The sequence below is a fragment of the Cebus imitator genome, unplaced genomic scaffold (assembly GCF_001604975.1).
Source record: "Cebus imitator isolate Cc_AM_T3 unplaced genomic scaffold, Cebus_imitator-1.0 Scaffold340, whole genome shotgun sequence".
NCBI classification, from domain to species: Eukaryota; Metazoa; Chordata; class Mammalia; order Primates; family Cebidae; genus Cebus; species Cebus imitator.
This window is the reverse complement of record NW_016107655.1, coordinates 1,382,498-1,402,136: the sequence shown is the minus strand read 5'-3', so window position 1 is coordinate 1,402,136 and position 19,639 is coordinate 1,382,498. Positions and strand designations below refer to the sequence as shown.

The following is a 19,639-nucleotide window of genomic DNA, read 5'->3' as shown; positions in this document are numbered from 1 at the left end:
AAAACAGGTATCTTGGCACTAACACCTAATTGATTACTTAGGTCTCAGAAAGAAAAATGAATGACAGTATCCTGGTTTTTATATAACCATAAAGGTTCTCATCACCACCCTCATACTCAAGCTTTCAGCTTTACAAGACATCATATAAAATGTTTTAAACTTTCTGAAAGGGCTAAAGCCAGTGGGATGAAACACTCAGTATGCATTGTGGAGTAGAGCTCAGGAAATAAAAACAAAGGCAGAGATAATCAGTTGTAACAAAAGTAAACAAAACCTCAATAGCTTTGCCTGGCAAAGACTGTATCTCTTAGCCCCAACTGGGCACATGCAGGCCTCAACGACCACTGATTATGACTCAGTGATCTCAAAAGCATCTTTTTATTTTGGTCTTACTTAGTCTGTTTAGTGTTGCTATAAAGAAATATCTGAGGCTGAGTAATTCGTAAAGAAAAGAGGTTTATTTGGCTCACAGTTCTGCAGGCTAAACAAGCATGGCACTAGCATCTGCATCTACTGAGGGCCTCCAGGTGCTTCCACTGCTGGTGGAAGGTAAAGAGGAGCCAGTATGTGCAGAGATCACATGGTGAGAGATTAGAAGCAAGGTCGAGGGAGGGACGTGCCAGATTCTTTTAAGCAACAAGTTCTTGGAGGATCTCTCAAGGGAACCAAAAGAGCTAGAACTTGCTCACTTCCCCTCTCTCAGAGGGGGCCCTAATCTATTAATGAGGGATCCACCTCCATGACCCAAACACCTCCCATTTAGCTCCACCACCAAAACAGGATAAAATTTCAACATTAGACTTGGAGGGATCAAATATTCAAACCCTAGCACTCATCTAACATCACTCCCAAGATGCAAATTTACTGCTTATGGGCTAGAACTATCCCTATCTTAGCTATAAGGACAGCAGAGGGACCACACTGCTGATTTTTCCTCTGTGTGGTAGGGCACCCTGGCAGAATGAAGAAAATGGCATATATGCAGGGGTTGGAGAGACATGGCTATGACCTGAACTCACTGGGTCCCCTGGGCCAGCCCTTGCTTATCCATCTGTAATCCTTCTTCATCTTGAAGCATTTGCCTCTGGAATAATTGAGGAGACTTAGGTAAATTGTCAGCAAATCCTTTGAGCACAGCAGGCACTCAGGAGGGTATAGCTTCTGTATTAATGACTTATGAACTGGCTAATGTCCACTAGTAATTGTTTTTAACAAACAGATATTCTTTGTAGTAGACTAAAGATAATGGTTAAAAACTGCTGCTACTCTTCTCTTTGAGAGGTGAAGCCTAGTTCCTCTTCCCCTGAATTACTGTTGGTCTTACTTCCTCAGACAGTACAATGTGGCATGAGTTATTGTTCTGGGATTTCCAAGCCTAATTCACAGTAAGTCTTTTAATTAAGTATGACCAAGCCTCATACTGGTAGCTGCCATATAAGAAGTCTGACCACTGTGAAGCCACCATGTTGTGGGGGAACCGAAACTTTCCATGTAAGAAGGCCTCAGGGAGCCCTCAGCCATTGGAATCATTCCAGCCTTGGTCTCAAACACTCTGCAGTGAAGACAGTAGCCTCTGCTAAGCCCTGCAGATTACAGATTCATGAGCAGAATAAATGTTACTGCTTTAAGCCACAAGCTTTTAGACTAGTTTGTTACATAACAATGAAAAATCAGAATACTCAATCATGTTTTTTTTATCCCAATTAAAAATACCATATTTTTAATATATTTTTATAATATGAGTTATATAAAATATGAGTTATATAAAATAACATATTGCATGTGATGATGTTACTTCTCAAGTCTATTTTAGACATAAACTAAATGTCTTAAAAATGTTTGTTCGTGGACAATGTTAATACACACATAACTTAGTAACTGGCTGACCAGTGACATATAAGAGATATTGTGCATATATTCTTCTCAGTAATCAGGGTGATTTAGTGAGGGCCACTATCTACCTCCTAAGCAGGGAAACTACCTGTTCTGGACTATTTGCATTTCCCAGCAAGCTTTGCAAACAGCAGTTGTTAAGACACAGTTGATTTCTGTAGCTAGTCAGATGATGTTTGAAATCCTTTCAGCATTCATAGTAGCTCAATTTAGGAGGATGGACCTCATCATAGGATAAGAGTTGTCTCTCAGGACTGCAGGATAACTTACTGGTACCTTTCAAATAACATATGACCCCAAAATATTATGCAAACTTTGGGACATACAATCAGCATAGGTGAACTCAACAAACATTTTGCTGTTCCAAAATCTACTCTGTTGTTCTTTATTTCTTGTTTTTCTGGCGATAAGGCCTGCCTCCCTTTTTCTGAGGGGTATGTGTGCATGTGTGTATGTAAAATCCTATTTATCCTTCATATGACTCCTATCAAGGCAGAGTTAATCATTCCTTGATGACATTGCTTCTTCAATCTTTAAAGCCTATTCTGCAACAAACAAGCTTATCATTTTTAAAAAAGCAACAAACTGATAGTCCCACAGAACACATGGAAAGGGAACATGCGAGAGTCCCTATAATACTTGGCAACTTTCCACCAGGCTGAAACAGGCTGATGTGATATGTTTTAGGGATTAGAATTCAGCAGAAGAAATGAGTCAATTAAAACACTCGGCCAGAATGCTGTCTGTAGATAAAGTGCTTTGCACTAGGGGTACAACATAAGCTGAATTACTAAATTCTAAGGGCTGGCTGACTGGTGATTTGCATCTCAGTATCTTTCCATTTTATTCTCTCAACAAAAGTTAACAAGGAGCCACTCAGCCTGTGAAAGATAGGTACTTCATTTACCTTAGCAAGAACGAGACAAACAATGAACTCACAATTTTCCAACTCACTGGCTTTGGTTTGACCTGGAGTGGGTAATGCCTATTGTTCTAAGTGGGTTAACTGGAACATCAAACCCACCAACTGGTTTTGGTTTTTACATTCATTCAGCAGCAATTCTAATCCCAAAGGAAGTACAATCACTACATGGCAATTGGTGCTTTGTGGCACTATACCCAAAACACATGAGCAATGTGCAGAAAGAAAGTCATAATTGAACACTCTTTATTCTACCACAAAACCAAGAAGTCACAGTTTTACTACTTGTTATTTGAGAACCTTTTAAAACTATGCATAACATTTCAAGCCAAACGCTGTATGGCAACAGGTTTTATGTGTTAAAATACAGAAAATACAGGCTACAATTTCCTCTCCATGAGGAATCTACAGAAGGTCATCCTGGAAGAACACCAAACCAAAGGCAATGATGTTTTTGGACACTCATTCTCAAATTAACTATGGTTAACATGTCAATTTAGAATTATTATAATGGAGTTTACGTTATAACTGATGTCCAAGTTATAACTATAACTGATGTTACAACTTCCCTTTGGAATTCAGGAACAACTGACCAGCATTAACATTAAAACAGAGATCTTAGAATGACTTAATGCTTGATACTTCATCTAGATAAGGCAGAGTGAAACTTTACCGTCCTCTTTCACTGATTTAACCCTGGTCTTCATCCAAAAAGTAAATTCTCGGTACTCAGCAAATAACAACATTGGTATAATTTAGGAAAGAAGAAATGCAGTGTCAACTTACTTAACAGTTGGCAATAGAGGGCCTGTAAACTTCTCTTCATGGTATCATCTGGTCCTGCTTATCCTCCAGTTTATTCATGATTCTGTCTAGGAAATTGGGAGAAGAAAATTGTTACATCTGAGGAACATAATTGAAAAATCAGTAAGGACCCCACTCAATAGGGTCTTAGTTGTAAGGCCTAACATACACAATTTCGAAGAGAAAAAAATCTTGGGATAAATACACCACAGTTTAATTTACAATGGTGTATGTTGTAAAATTACCAACTAATCAACTGGTCAAACCCTGAAACTAGTGTACCCCACTGAAGGAAGCTCATAGGGGCAGCTAGTGAGAAATCTGGGCTCAGAACTGAAGACTTTTCATGAATCTCTCATGAATCTCTGTGGTCATAGGAGAACCAAAAAATTTCTTTTCTAATCTAATTTCTGCTAAGGCACTCACAAAACAAGCAAACACCCAAATAAAACAAACAAAAAACAAGACAGAAAGCTTCGCCACACTTGAAACTGTATTATTTTAAATAACTTTTCTATTATTTTCTGATTACATGGATACTTCTTGCATGGCATATTTAGAAAAAGTAAACAAAAAACAGAGATAAAAATTAACAAGAAAATACGTATTATGCACAATCCCACAAATAAGAGGTGATTACTGCTCAGATTTTAGAGTATATCTCTTTAGCCTTTTGAATGTGCACTTTCTATTGGTCTGTTTCATTTTATATATTATACATTTTAATTTTTCTCCCTAGCAGCAGAAATATCTTTCTGTGTTGTTACTATTACTTTACAGTTTTATTTTACATGGCAAACTGTATCTTTAAGATAAATTCCTAGAAATGGAAACACATTACGGAAGGACATAAATTAAGACTTTCTGAAATAAATATATTTCCAAATTGCTCTTCACCAATTCAAGTATATTAGAATAACCATTAAACTACACTTTACCCAATGAAGAAATTAACAGTTTCATCTCTGCCAATAGGCAAATATTCCATCTCAATGTTTTACTTTTCATTTTATGTTTATTAGTCATTTGTACATAAAAGTTTAAAAATTTGTATTTCTTAACCGTTCTCTACTATCATCCTAGGTTTTATTTTTCCTCATGACACCCCAAGTAGAAGTACCTATCTTTAAAATTTTTTTTATTAAGATATAACTCATATGTAAAATTCAGCCTTTAAGGTATACAATTCACTGATTGGCAATATATTCAAAAGTTGCCCAACCATCACCACTACCTAATTCCAGAATATTTTCATCATTCAAAAATGAAATCATCATGTTCACTTCACTATCAGTCACTCCCCATTTTCCCCTCCTTTGGCAACCACTAATCTATTGTCTTTACCGATTTGCCTGTTCTGGACATTTTATATAAATACAAGCAAACAGTATGTGTCTAGCTCTTTCACTCAGTATAATGTCTTCTTTCTTTTTTTTTTTTTTTTAGATGGAGTCTCACTCTGTTTCCAGCTTGTTTTTTGGTGGCGCAATCTCAGCTCACTGCAACCTCTGCCTCCTGGGTTCAAGCAATTCTCATGCCTCAGCCTCCCAAGTAGCTGCAGTTACAGGCACGTGCCACCACACCCAGCTAATTTTTGTATTTTTCATAGACAAAATAAAATCCTTTATTAAGAATTTTAATAAAATGATCTTAAAGTTAATTTTGGAGGGGGAAAAGAAACAAGCTCAAATAACAAGACAAATCTTTTTAAAAAGAGTAATAATAGAGAACTAACTGTACCAGTGGTTTAATTTAAACACTTACTGTTCTACTTGAAGAATGAGCAAACGGAGAAATAAAACTTAATACAAAGTTCAGAAACAGACTGTTGACGAAAAAGCTAAACTTCATAAAATATTTGATGAGATTTCTTCTGAGCCAAATGTGAGGAAGATGACCGGTAACAAAGCCTCAGGAGGTCCTGAGAACATGTGCCCAAGGTGGTTGGGTTACAACCTGGTTTTGTAAGTTTTATGAAACATCAGTCAATACATGTGAGGTACAGACTGTTTCGGTTTAGAAAGGTGGGACAACTCAAAGCAAGGGCTTACAGGCCACAGGTGGATTCAAAGATTTTCTGGTTGGCAGTCAGTTGAAGGAGTTATTAATATTATTTGAAGACATAGAATCAACAGAAAGAAGTGTCTGGGTTAAGATAATGGGTTGTGGAAACCAAGGTTCTCATTATGCACAGAAAAGTGGCTGCCCTTAGAGGTAACAGATGGCAAATGTTTCCTATTCAAACATTTAAAAGGTGCCAGACTCTCAGCTAATCTCCCCAGGGTCAGAATGTTCTGGAAAGGCAATGGGATTCTCTATAGTGTGTAAATTTCCTCTCCAAGAGATAGCTTTGCAGGACCATTTAAAATACATCAAAAAATATATTTTTGGGTGAAATACTCTGTTTTCAGGGCCTGCTATCCGTCATGTAATGCTATACTAGAGTCAGGTTGGAATTTGGTATCTTGTTACTACAAACAGTCTGTTCTGTCAGTCCTAAGATTGCTGTTTTAATGTTAATGCCAGTCAGTTTTGCCTGAATTCCAAAGGGAAGAAAGTATAATGAGGCATGTCTGACCTCCACTTCCCATCATGGCCTCAGTGAATTTTTCAGGTTTCTTTGGAATTCCCTTGGCTGAGAGGAGAAAGCCATTCAGTCAGTTGGGGTGCTTAGATTTTTATTTTTGGTTTATATTATCTAAGAATACAAAAGTATTTAGAATGTAATAAATGAAATAAAAAAATACTGGAAGTGTATTAGTTTGTTTTCACACTACTACTAAGGACATATTCAAGACTGACATATTCAATTTACAGAAGAAAGAGGTCTAACAAACTTACAGTTCTACATGGCTGGGGAGGCCTCACGATCATGGTAGAAGGCAAGGAGGAGAAAGTCACATCTTATGTGGATGGCGACAGGCAAAGAGAGAGAGCTTGTGCAGGGAAATTCTCTCTCTCTTTTTTTTTTTTTTTTTNCCAGGCTGGGGTGCAGTATTGCGATCTCAGCTCACTGCAGTCTCCGCCTTCTGGGTTCAAGCTGTAATTACAGGCACCTCTCACCATGCCCGGCTAATTTTTTTGTATTTTTAGTAGAGATGGGGTTTCACCATGTTGGCCAGGATAGTCTCGATCTCCTGACCTTGTCATTTGCCCACCTCAGCTTCCCAAAGTGCTGGGATTACAGGGGTGAGCCACTGTGCCCAATCAGGATGGGGTTTTTATGGTTGGGCTTTGGCACAGCTAGAGCAGCTGAAGCCTGGCTGTAGGTAGCAATATCCATGAAGTGGCTTCCTTATTCATTTCTACAGCAGCAGAGCATTGTATTGGAACTCTGGATATTTTTTTAGCATCTGTTGTTATTGTCCCTGCTTATTTTCATTACATAATTTTCTTTTTTTTTTGAGACAGGCTCTTGCTCTGTCACCCAGGTTGGAGTGCAGTGGTATGATCATGGCTCACTGCATCCTCAATCTCCTGGGCTCAAGCGATCCTCCCACCTCAGCCTCCCAAGTAGCTGAGACCACAGATGCGTGCACCATGTCTTGCTAATTTTCATAATTTTTTTTTTGTAGAGACAGGATCTCCCTGTGTTGCCCAGGCTGGTCTTGAATTCTTGAGCTCAAGAGATCCCCCCTTACGTTGGTCTTCCAAAGTGCTAGGATTGCAGGTGTGATCTATTATGCCTGACATTGTGTGTGTGTGTGTTTTTTTTTTTTTTGAGATAGAGTCTCCCTCTGTCACCAAGGCTGGAGGGCAGTGGTGCAATTTTGGCTCACTGCTACCTCCGCCTCCTGGGTTCAAGAGATTCTCCTTCCTCAGCCTCCTGAGTAGCTGGGATTACAGGTGTGCTCCACCACACCTGGCTAATTTTTGTATTTTTAGAAGAGACAAGGTTTCGCCATGTTGGTCAGGCTGGTCTCAAACTCCTGACCTTGTGATTCACCTGCCTCAGCCTCCCAAAGTGCTGCGATTACAGGCGTGAGCCACCACACCCGGCCCCTATTTTTAAAACCATCAGATCTTGTGAGGCTTACTCACTTTTACGAGAACAGCATGTGAAAGACCCACCTCTATGATTCAGTTACCTTCTACCAGGTCCCTCCCACAACACATGGGAATTCAAGATGAGATTTGGGTAGGGACACAGCTAAACCATATTAGGAAGAAAATATGGGCAAGAATTTATGTAATCTTGGACTGAGGAAGGCCTTTGTAACCATGAAAGTGTGTCTGTGGGGTAAGTAGAATTCTTATTGAAAAAGCACTTGAAAACCTCGAATGTTATATAGCATTGATGAATCTTAAAAACATTATACTGAGGCCGGGCATGGTGGCTCATGCCTGTAATTTCAAGACTTTGGGAGGCTGAGGCACGTGGATCATGAGGTCAGGAGACTGAGACCATCCTGGCCAACACGGTGAAACCCCATGATTATAGTCAGAATTATCTTCTATTTGCTTTATTAATTTGGAAGAGAATGACTTGATCTCATCAAAATCCATGTGGGGTGAGGAAGAACATAAGTATTCCAAAACTTACTGCTCTGGAAATCATAAGAGTTCTTTTGGGGGCTGGGAAGTGCTCTTTTTTGGGGGAGAGGGGTAGAAAAGCTCAATGACTTCTTTGGTTAGGCAAATTCATCCCCCACCACCAGTGTGATTTGTATGAGGAAGAAAAAGAGAGACAGCTAAAGTGCTTTTCATTATACAAAAATTTATTACGACCTTTGAGTTTCCACAGGCTATGGCTAGGAAACAGGAATTAAAGAGTCTAGAAACTAGAGAAGCTGAGGAGATAATACACAAGAGATACTGAGAGACAGAAAGAGACAACTCCAAAAGATGGTAGCAGGTGGGACCTAAGGAAGACAGATAAAGTGAGAAATTCCCCATAAGAAGATGCCTAATGAATGTTAAAATGTCTAGTATTTAATTTTTCATTGCTTATTGTTTTATGTTGTTTGTACTATATGTGTATTAGTCTTTTTTCATGCTGCTGATAAAGACATACCTGAGACTGGGTAATTAAGATAAAGAGTTTTAATGGACTTACAGTTCCACATGGCTGGGGAGGACTCAAAGCATGGTGGAAGGCAAAAAGTATGTCTTACATGGCAGCAGGCAGGAAAGCAAAAAAGCCAAGCTAAAGGGGTTTTTCCTTATAAAAGCATCTGATCTCGTGATACTTATTCACTACCATAAGAACAGTATGGGGAAAACCACCCCCATGATTCAATTATCTTTCACCAGGTCCCCCTCTGCAATACGTGGGAATTATGGGAACTACAATTTAATATGCTACATCTGTATTCCTTCTCCAAAATGCTCATTCGCCACTAGTATTGCCAAAACCTCAGTAAAAGTCTGCACGAAACAGTCTTGTATTAATGATGCTTGACAGGGCTAATGAAAGAGAAAAGATCCTGTTCCAAGCCAAGGGTAACCCAGGAGGAGTCAGAGGCAGAAACCCTAGGAGCCACAGCAATGGTTAGTTGGTATCTATGGAGTGTTTAGAATATGGTAAGCATTCAATAGATGATTAGTAAATAAACAATGAATGAATAAATAATCATTAATAAATGATCAATAACAAGGGAACAGAGAAACTGTTGTGGTTTAATATAATGATTGAAGGGATCATAAAGCCTTCAAAAGTCTCTGAAAATTCTTAGAGATTTTTGAAAAAGTGACAGACTTCCCATAACACATGGAATAGATCCACTTTATTCAGTTATCAAAAACAACTGATTTAGGATCAACTGGGTTACACAGGGCTATCCCAGCTAGAAGCACCATTTGGCTATTTATTAAAAATTCATCTTTTTTTAGGTCTTCTTGTAGAGTTTGTTTTTTCTTTCATTTACATTCTACAGTCAAGTTTTATAGCTTTTAGACATTTTATATTTATTTTTTCCACTGTGATAGAATTTGTTTCCACTGTATTTCCTAAGTGCCTCTTTATAAAAATGACTGAGTTTTATATATTCATTTTGTGACCTAACTGAACTAACTTACTGTTCTAATGATGGTTTCTCAGCTGAGTCTCTTGGGTCAATTGTGCTACTTTGGATAGATGGCAAGCCACAATTAGATTCTATCAAAAGCCTCTTTTTAACCATATAACAGGAAATATTAATCACATCAGTTTGGTCCCTCAAGGAATAATTTGGGAGAATAATAACTAATTTTGAGATGAAACTTTAAGAAAATACAGTTACATCCAAAAGGATTGCATAAAAGAAAAACAACCCACCCTTGCAATCCATGCTCCAGGCCCATGCCTACAGACCCAATAACAGGTCCACTAAGGTGGTTTTAGGCTCCAGGCTCAATCCTATACATTCAAGTACTAGGCCGATCACCTGCTGACCCAGACACCACGCCAGGCTGCTGGAGGACTCCAACAGCACATCTGCTTGTGGACCACACCAGATGACCTGCTCAGAATCTCTGGACAGGTTGATTGGTAAGGGACTTTCCCAAACAAAGCAAGTCTGCAAATACTGGAATAAGTCCCTACTTCTTCAAATGCACAGACACCAACACATGGCAATAAGGATGAAGAACGATCAAAGAAACATGACACCACCAAAGAATAAAATTAAACACCAGTGACCAAACCCAAAGAAATGGAGACTTATAAACGGCCTAACAAAGAATTCAAATAATCGTACAACCAGCCTGGGCAACAAGTCAAGACCCTGTTTCTTGTTTTTTTTTTTTTTTTTTTTTTTTTTTTTTTTTTTTTTTTTTTTTTTTTTTTTTTTTTTTTTTTTTTTTTTTTTTTTTTTTCTTTTTTTTTTTTTTTTTTTTTTTTTTTTTTTCTTTGTTTGTTTGTTTGTTTTGTTTTGTTTTGAGACAGAGTCTTGCTCTGTCACCCAGGCTAGAGTGCAGTGGTGTGATCTCAGCTCACTGCAACCTCCGCCTCCCAGGGTCAAGAGATTCTCCTGCCTCAGCCTCCTGAGTAGCTGGGATTAGAGGTGCACACCACCATGCCTGGCTAATTTTTGCATTTTTAGTAGAGATGGGGTTTTACTATGTTGGTCAGGCTGGTCTCGAACTCCTGACCTCAGGTGAACCACCCGCCTCAGCCTCCCAAAGTGCTGGGATTACAGGCATAAGCCACTGCACCTGGCTGCAAGACCCCATTTCTACAAAAAAAAAAAAATTATTTATTAGCTGGGCATGGTGATGTGTGCGTATGGTCCCAACTACTTGAGATGCTGAGGTGAAAGGACTGCTTGAGCCTGGGAAGTTGAAGCTGTAGTCTGTAGTGAGCCATAATCGTGCCACTGTACTCCAGACTGGGTAACAAAGTGAGAAAAAAAAAAGTACAAATAATTGTATGAAGGAAGCTTAGTAAATTTCAATAAACTGCAGAGAAGCAATTCAACAAAATCAAGAGAATAATGACCAAAATGAGAAATTTAATAGAAATTGAAATGATTTAAAAACAAAATAACAAAATAGACAATTCTGGAGCTGAAAAATATAATACAATGAAATAAATGAAAAATGCAACAGAAGGCATCAACAGCAGAAATGATCAAGCAGAATAAAAATTTGTGAACTTGAAGACAAATTATTTGAAAATATATAGTCAGAGGAGAAAAAATAATAAAAAGGAATGAAGAGCACTTATGGGACTAGCAGGGCAACAATAAAGAGCACACATTTCAATTATAGGAGGTTTAAGAAAAAGACAAAGGAACAGAAAGCTTAAAAATAAATAACAGCAGAAAAATTTTCAAATCGGGGAAAAGATATAAATATCCAAATACAGGAAAGTCAAAGGCCTCCAATAAGATTCAATTGAAACAAGAAGGATGATATATTATAATTGAACTGATAACAATTAAAGAGAGGATCCTGAAAGCAGCAAGAGAAAAGAAGCAAATAACATAAAATGGAATTCCAGTAAGGCTGCAGTTTCTCAGCAGAAACCGTCTAGGTCAGAAGAGAGTGGGAAGATATATTCAAAGTGCTGAAGGAAAAAAATTGCCAAAACACCCCAAACCAGCAAAGCTGTCCTTCTGAAACCAAGAAGAGATAAAGACTTTTCCAGACAAACAAAAGCTGTAGGAGTTCATCACCACCAGGCGTGTCTTACAGGAAATGCTAAAGGAAGTTATCTGAGCTGAAATAACAGAACACTAATGAATACAAGAAAACATATGAAAGCATAAAACTTGCTGGCAAAAGTAAGTGCACAGTCAAATTCAGAATACTCTAATACTATAATAGTTGTATGTAAATCACATATATCTTTAGTATGTAGGTCAAAACATAAAACTATTAAAATAATAAGAACTATGGTAATTTGTTAAAGGATACAGAACATAAAAGATGTAAACTGTAACATCAAAATATAAAATATAGGCAAGTGGAATAAAATTGTAGAGGTTTGTTCTGCAATCAAACTTAAGTTGTTATCAGCTTGAAAACGGCTTTTATAAGTTGCTTTATGTAAGCCTCATGGTAACCACAAAGCAAAACACTATAGTAGACCCACAAAAGGTAAAAAAAATAAGGCATCAATGCATGCCACTAGAGAAAGTCGCCTGATCACAAAGGCAGGCAGCAAGAAAGGAAGAAAGGAGCAATGAACCTATAAAACAACCATGAAACAATGAACAAAGTGGTAGTAGTAAGTCTGTAAAATAATAAGAAAAATGTGTTAGACCCTTTCCCTAGTCACTGCACAGAGCTCCTTGCAATTTACTGATAGGAGTGCTAGGAGAATCTTTTGTTCTAATATTTGGTCTCTGCACCAGTTCCCGACACAAAGCTCCTATGACCTTTGTAATCTCCTGAGTGGTAGGAGCATTCGACACAGAGCTCCTGAATCCTTTGGAATTTCCTGGGTCATAGGAGTATCTTTTTTTCTAATGAGGCAATTCTTGGTGGGCTCCTGGATGAGGGCTGGTCACCAGAAAAATCAAACCATGAATATAGCTTGCAGCTTTCAGCCCCATCCTACATTCTCCAGAGAGAAGAGAGGAGCTGAAAATTGAGTTAATTAATCCATCATGCCTATGTGATGAAGCTTTCATAAAACTCCAAGAACTACAGGATTTAGAGAGCTTTCTGGCTGGTAAACACTTCCATATGCTGAGAAGGTGGTATACCCAACTCCACAGGGACAGACGCTCCTACGTTTGGTACTCTTCTAGACTTTATACTATGTATGTCTTTATCTGGCTGTTCATCTGTATCCTTTATTATTTCATTTATTAATAAACTGGTACATGTAAGTAAAGTGCCTTCCTGAGCTCTAGGAGCCACTCTAGCAAATTCATCGAACCCAAGGAGGGGGTAGTAGTAGTATCGATTTACAGTCAGCTGGTCAGAAGTATAGATGACAGCCTACTACTTCTGATTGACATCTAAAGTGGGGAGCAATCCTGTGGGACTGAGCCCTTAACCTGTAGGATCTGATCCTATCTCCAGGTAGTTACTGTCAGAATTAAACTGAATTATAGGATACTTAGCTGGTGTTCAGGGGAGAACTGCTTCATGTATAGGGAAATATCCTAACACATTTGGTGTCAGAAGTGTTGAGCAGTGTGTGAGTAAAGGGAAATAAATAAATTAATTCAAATGTATTTATTTGAATAATATTTTTAGTAAAAAGTGTTATCAAACTTGAAGAAATGAATAAACTTCTTTCCTCATAAAAAGTCCTTACTTATCAATAATTATCTTGATTATAAATGTGTTACATTATCAAATCAAGAAATATAAGCTTGGCATGGTGGTGCATGCCTGTAGTCCTAGCTAGTCAGGAGGTTGAGGCAGGAGATCACTTGAGCCCAGGAGTTTGACACTACAATGATCTATGATCATGCCGCTGCACTCTAGCCTGGGCAACACAGTGAGACTTCATCTCTTAAAAAAAAAAGACTGAATGATTTACAAAGAACTAAAACAGATTTACAAGAAAAAAACTAACAAGCCCATTCAAAAGTGGGCAAAGGATATGAACAGACACTTTACAAAAGAAGACATACGTGAGGCCAACAAACATATGAAAAAATGCTCATCATCACTGGTCATCAGAGAAATGCAAATCAAAACTACATTGAGATACCATCTCACGCCAGTTAGAATGGTGATCATTAAAAAATCTGGAGACAACATATGCTGGAGAGGATGTGGAGAAATAGGAACACTTTTACACTGTTGGTGGGAGTGTAAATTAGTTCAACCATTGTGGAAGACAGTGTGGCAATTCCTCAAGGACATAGAAATAGAAATTCCATTTGACCCAGCAATCCCATTACTGGGTATATATCCAAAGGATTACAAATCGTTCTACTATAAGGACATGTGCACATGAATGTTCATCGCAGCACTGTTTACAATAGCAAAGACCTGGAACCAACCCAAATGCCCATCGATGATAGACTGGATAGGGAAAATGTGGCACATATACACCATGGAATATTATGCAGCCATCAAAAATGATGAGTTTGGGTCCTTTGTAGGGACAGGGATGAACCTGGAAACCATCATTCTCAGCAAACTGACAGAAGAGCAGAAGATCAAACACCGCATGTTCTCACTCATAGGCGGGTGTTGAACAATGAGAACACATGGACACAGGGAGGGGAGCACTACACACTGGGGTCAGTTGGGGGGACATAGGGGAGGGACGGTGGGGGGTGGGAAGCTGGGGAGAGATAGCAAGGAGAGAAAAGCCAGATGTAGGTGATGGGGAGGAAGGCAGCAAATCACACTGCCACATGTGTTCCTATGCAACAATTTTGCACGTTCTTCACATGTACCCCATGTGAAGAACCTAAACGCAATAAAACAAATAAATGGGAAAAAAATTGACTGAATGAATAAAAAAATAAGACTCAACTATATACTGCCTACAAGAGATTAATTTCACCTTTAAGGATACATACAGACTGAAAGTGAAAGGATAGAAAAATACTCCATGCAAACAGAAATAAAAAGAGAGCAGGGTAACTATATTTTTATCAGATAAAAAAGGGTTTTAGTCAAAAACCGTAAAAAAAAAACAACCCCAAGAACATCATTATAAAAGGATGAAGGGTTCAAATCAATCAGAGGATGTAACAATTGTAAATACATATGCAACCAACATTGGAGCACCTACATATATAAAAAATATTAATAGATTTGAAAGGATAGATAGACTCTTAATAATAGTAGGGGACTTCAAGGCTCCACTTTCAATAATGGGCAGATTATCCAGACAGAAGATTAAGAGAGAAACACTGATATAAACTACATTTTAGTGCAAATGGGACAGACATATACAGAACATTCCACCAAACAGCAGCAGAATGTACATTCTTCTTAAACACAAATAAAACATTTTCCAGGAGAGACCATATACAAAACAATTCTTAAGTTTAAGAAGATCTAAATCATATGAAATGTATTTTCCAATCACAATGGTATAATACTAAAAGTCAGTAACAGGAAGAATTTCAGAAAATTCACAAACATAGAAAACACAACACGCCCCTGAGAACCAAAGAATAAGTTAAAAGGAAGAATAAAAATTATCTTGAGACAAGTGAAAATGAGCACACAATACACCAAAGCTTATAGAATGCAAAACAAAAGAAGTTCAAAGAGGAAAATTTATAGAAATAAAAGCCTACATCAAAAAAGATTTCAAATAAACCACATCATACCTCAAGAAACTAGAAATAAAATAACAAACTAAGCCCAAAGCTAGAAGGAAGGAAATAATAAAGGCCAAAGTGTAAATAAATGACAGAGAGACCATATAAACAATAGAAAAGATCAATGAAACTAAAAGGTGGTAATCAAACTTTAGCTAGGCTAAGAAAAAAGAGATGACTCAAACAAAATCAGAAATGAAAGAAAAGACATTACAATGAATACTATGGAAATACAAAGGACCTTAACAGACTACTATGGACAATTATGTGGCAACAAATTGAATCATCTAGAAAAAATGGATAAACTTATAGACATTAAACAACCTACTAAGAGTGAATCATGAAGAAATAGAAATTCTGAACAGACCAATAACAAGGAGATTGAATCAGTAATTAAAAGTCACCCATTAGAGAAAAGCCCAGAGCCTGATGACTTGACTGCTTAACTCTACCAAAAATTTCAAGCAGAACTATTAACAATCCTCCTCAAACTCTTCCAAAAAATCTGAAGAAGAGGGAATAATTACAAATTCATTTTTAGAAGGCCAGGCTTACCCTGTTACTGAAGCCAGACAGGGATACTACAGGAAAAGAAAATTATAGGTCAGTATCCCTGATGAACATAGGACATAAAATTCTTAAAAAAAAAAAAAAAAAGTGCTTGCCAACCAAATTCAATAGCACATCAAAAGGATTATTCACCAAGATTAAGTGGAATTTATCCCAGAGATACAAGGATGCATCAACATACACAAATCTATTAATTAACAGAACGAAGAACAAAAGCCATATTATCATTTCAAAAGTCAAAGCATTTGACAAAATTTAACATCCTATCATGATAAAAAAGAAAAACCTCTCCAAAATTAGGTATATAGTAAAAAGTACCTCAACGCAACAAAGGCCATATCTTAAACAGTTAAGATCATATGCAACAGTGTAAAACTGAAAGCTCTTCCTTTAAGATCAGGAACAAGATGAAGATGCCATTACTGTCACTTATATTCAAAACAGTACTGGAAGTACTAGCCAGAGCAATTAGGCAAGAGAAAGAAATAAAAGGCATCTAAACTGGAAAGAAAAAAATTAAATGTCTCTGTCTGCAGATGACATATTACATATAGAAAATTAAAGATCCACCAAAACACTGTTAAAACTGACAAATGAATCCAGTAAAGTTGTAAAATCCAAAAAACATAGACACAGAATTAGTTGCATGTCTATACACTAATAATAAACTATCTAAAGAGGGCAAGAAAACTATCCCATTTGCAATAGTTACAAAAAATACTTAAAATACATTTAGCCAAGAAGGTGGAAGACCCGTACACTGAAAACCACAAACTATTAATGAAAGAAACTGAAGACACAAATAAATGGAAAGATATCCTATGTTCACGGATTGGAAAAATGTTAAAATGTTTATACTAACTAAAGAAACACAGATTCAATGCAATTCCTATTAAAATCCCAATGACATTTTTTTTTCTTTTTTACAGACAGAAAACAATCCTGAAACATGTACTGAACTACAAAGACTCCAAATAGCCAAAGCAATCTTGAGCAAACAAACAAGGAGGCATCAAACTACCTGACTTCAAAATACACTATGAAACTACAGTAATCAAAACAGTTTGGCACTGACATAAAAACAGACCAATGGGACAGAAGAGAGAGTCCAGAAATAAATCCATGTATTTATGGCCAATTTATTTTTGACAAAGATGCCAAGAAGACGTATTAGGGAAAGGACAATCTCAACAATAAGTGGAATTGGGAAAATTCAATATCAACATGCAGAAAGAATGAAATTAGGCTCCTATGTCACTCAATGTATAAAACTCAACTCAAAATAGATTAAAGATACCAATATAAAGCTGAAACTTTAAATCTACTACTAGAAGACATATGGGAAAATCGCCATGACATCGGTCTGGGCAATGATTTTTTGGATATGATCCCAAAGCACAGGCAACAAAAGCAAAAATAAATGAGATTATATCAAACAAAAGCTTTTGCACAGCAAAAGAATCAAGAGTTATCAGACAATCTATGGAATGGGAAAAGTGTTTGAAAACTGTGCAAACGATAAAGGATTAATATCCACATATATATATAAGGAGCTCAACTAAATAGCAAGAAAACAACTGGATTAAAAAATCAGCAAAGAAACTGAACAGACATTTCTCAAATGAAGACATACACTTTGCCAACAGGTTCATGAAAAAATGCTCAACATCAATGTATGCTAATAACAGAGATACAAAAAACCACAATGAGATATCAACTCACATCTGTTAGAATGGCTATTATCAAAAAGATCCAAGATAAATTTTGGCAAAGGTGTGAAAAAAATGGAACCCTTGCACACTGTTGATCAGAAGATAGTACAACTATTATGGAAAACAGTGGGGAGGTACCTGAAAAAATAAAAATGAAAACTACCATATAATCCATCAATCCCACTACTGGGTATATATTCAATGAAAATGAAATCAGTATGTGGAGATATGCATGTCCAGGTTCACTGCAGCATTATTCACAACAGTCAAGATATGTAATCAATCTAAGTATATGTCAATAGATGAATGGATAAAGAAATTGTGGTATATACATACACAATGGAATACCATTCAGCATTAAAAAAGAAGCAATTCCTGTCATTTGCAACAACATGGATAAACTTAGAAAATATAAGTGAAATAAGCCCAGCACAGAAAAACAATTACTATATGATCTCACTTATATGTGTAATCTAAAAACGTTGAACTAAAAGAAGCAGAATAGAATGTTGGTTACCAGGGGGGAAGGAGGTTGGGGAGATGTTATTTAAAGTATACAAAGTTTTAGTTAGGAGAAATAAGTTCAAAAGATCTACTGTATAACATGGTGACAGTAGTTAATAATGATGTATTGTATTCTTGGAAATCACTAAGAGTAGATTTTAAAAGTTCTGACAATAAAAAATATGTGAGGGAAAGCATTTGACCAAACATACAAGATAGGGGCACAGGTGGGGACCTCACTGATTATTACCACAAGAGAAACACAAGGTATGTGAGTCACCTGGACCACACCTTACTTATGGAGAGTGAACCTAATAGAACCCTGCTTCTTGAGCTTAAGTGGAAGAGTCATATATCATTTGCACTGAGTCAGGAGGGATACTTCTCCATTTCATAGAGCACTAAAAATGTTCTAATTAGAAATGTTTATGGTGTCAGAAAATAGAAATAAAGAGCCAAATGAAAAGCTCTGGTATTTGATATGCAAATTAACTTGAAATGATAAGTACATAAAAAGCAAGTAAGAAAGAACAGTCAGGAAATCTCTGGGGGGTAGTGGGGGGAGAAATGAGGTGGTGTGGGGGGAATTGCTGGCCTTGCCAGACATTAAAACATACTCTAAAGCCTCTATAACTAAAAGCATTTGATACTGGCACATGAGTAGGCCCAATGACATATGAAAATTTAGGACTGATATATGCAAATCAGTTGGGGAAAATATAAGCATTTAACAAATGTTGAGATACTGGTTGAGCAATGTGAAAAATGTTAAAACTGTACTAATTTCAAACACCATCCCCAAAATAAATTCCAAGTGGATCAGATATTTAAATGTAAGAAAAGCATACAAGTACTAGGAAAAAAATATAGGCAAATTATATTACTTGTGAGTAGAGAAGCTTTGCTAACTCTGTCTCAAAATCTAAAGCAGGCCAGTCTGGTGCATGCTGCATCCTGCACTGCACAAGGGTTCAAAGACCTAAGAGTGAACGGTAGGGGATAAAGAAAAACAGACACAAACATAGAGAAAGCTGGGCCAGGCAATCGGGGAGGTGAAGGATGTCAGTCTCTCTGGCCCCAACCTGTCTCAGTGTACTTTATTTACTATGTTCACAAAGCGCATAGCAGGGGGAAGGGGGTGCAGTTACTTAGAAAAGCCTGTGGTTATTATTCTGATACTTCAGTTCACATACTTTAGCTAAGAAACTATCTTGCAGCAAGGTCAGTGAAAGCTGATTATCTCTTTCTAGGCCAGTCTCTGTTCTACTCTGAGACATATACATCATCCTATTATGATTCCACTTTTCTGAAGTTCAACCAAAGTTCACAGCAGGCTTGCTGCTGATTCCTCCAAAAGGGAGGGTGCTACTCCAGCCTTCTACAGGCCAGGTGCGGTGGCTCATGCCTGTAATCCCAGCACTTTGGGAAGCTGAGGCATGTGGATCACCTGAGGTCAGGACCAGCCTGACCAACATGAGGAAACCCCGTCTCTACTAAAAACACAAAATTAGCCAGGGGTGGTGGCACATGTCTATAATCCCAGCTACTTGGGAGATTGAGGCAGG

The 19,639-nt window shown here is 37.4% G+C and overlaps 1 protein-coding gene across 6 annotated transcripts in view; it reads right to left on the bottom strand.

Moving 5' to 3' along the window:
- The window catches only part of TMEM108 (transmembrane protein 108), a 367,717-nt gene that overhangs the window by 161,345 nt on the left and 186,733 nt on the right, over positions 1–19,639 (bottom strand). For 4 of the 6 annotated variants that reach the window (XM_017505705.2, XM_037730361.1, XM_037730358.1 and 1 more), the window contains one exon: positions 3,602–3,687. In XM_017505705.2, the coding sequence (XP_017361194.1) occupies positions 3,602–3,641 (40 nt within the window). In that variant the 5' untranslated portion in view covers positions 3,642–3,687. The remainder of the gene's footprint in view (positions 1–3,601; positions 3,688–19,639) is intronic. The other 2 variants (XM_017505706.2, XM_037730359.1) reach the window with 1 other exon arrangement.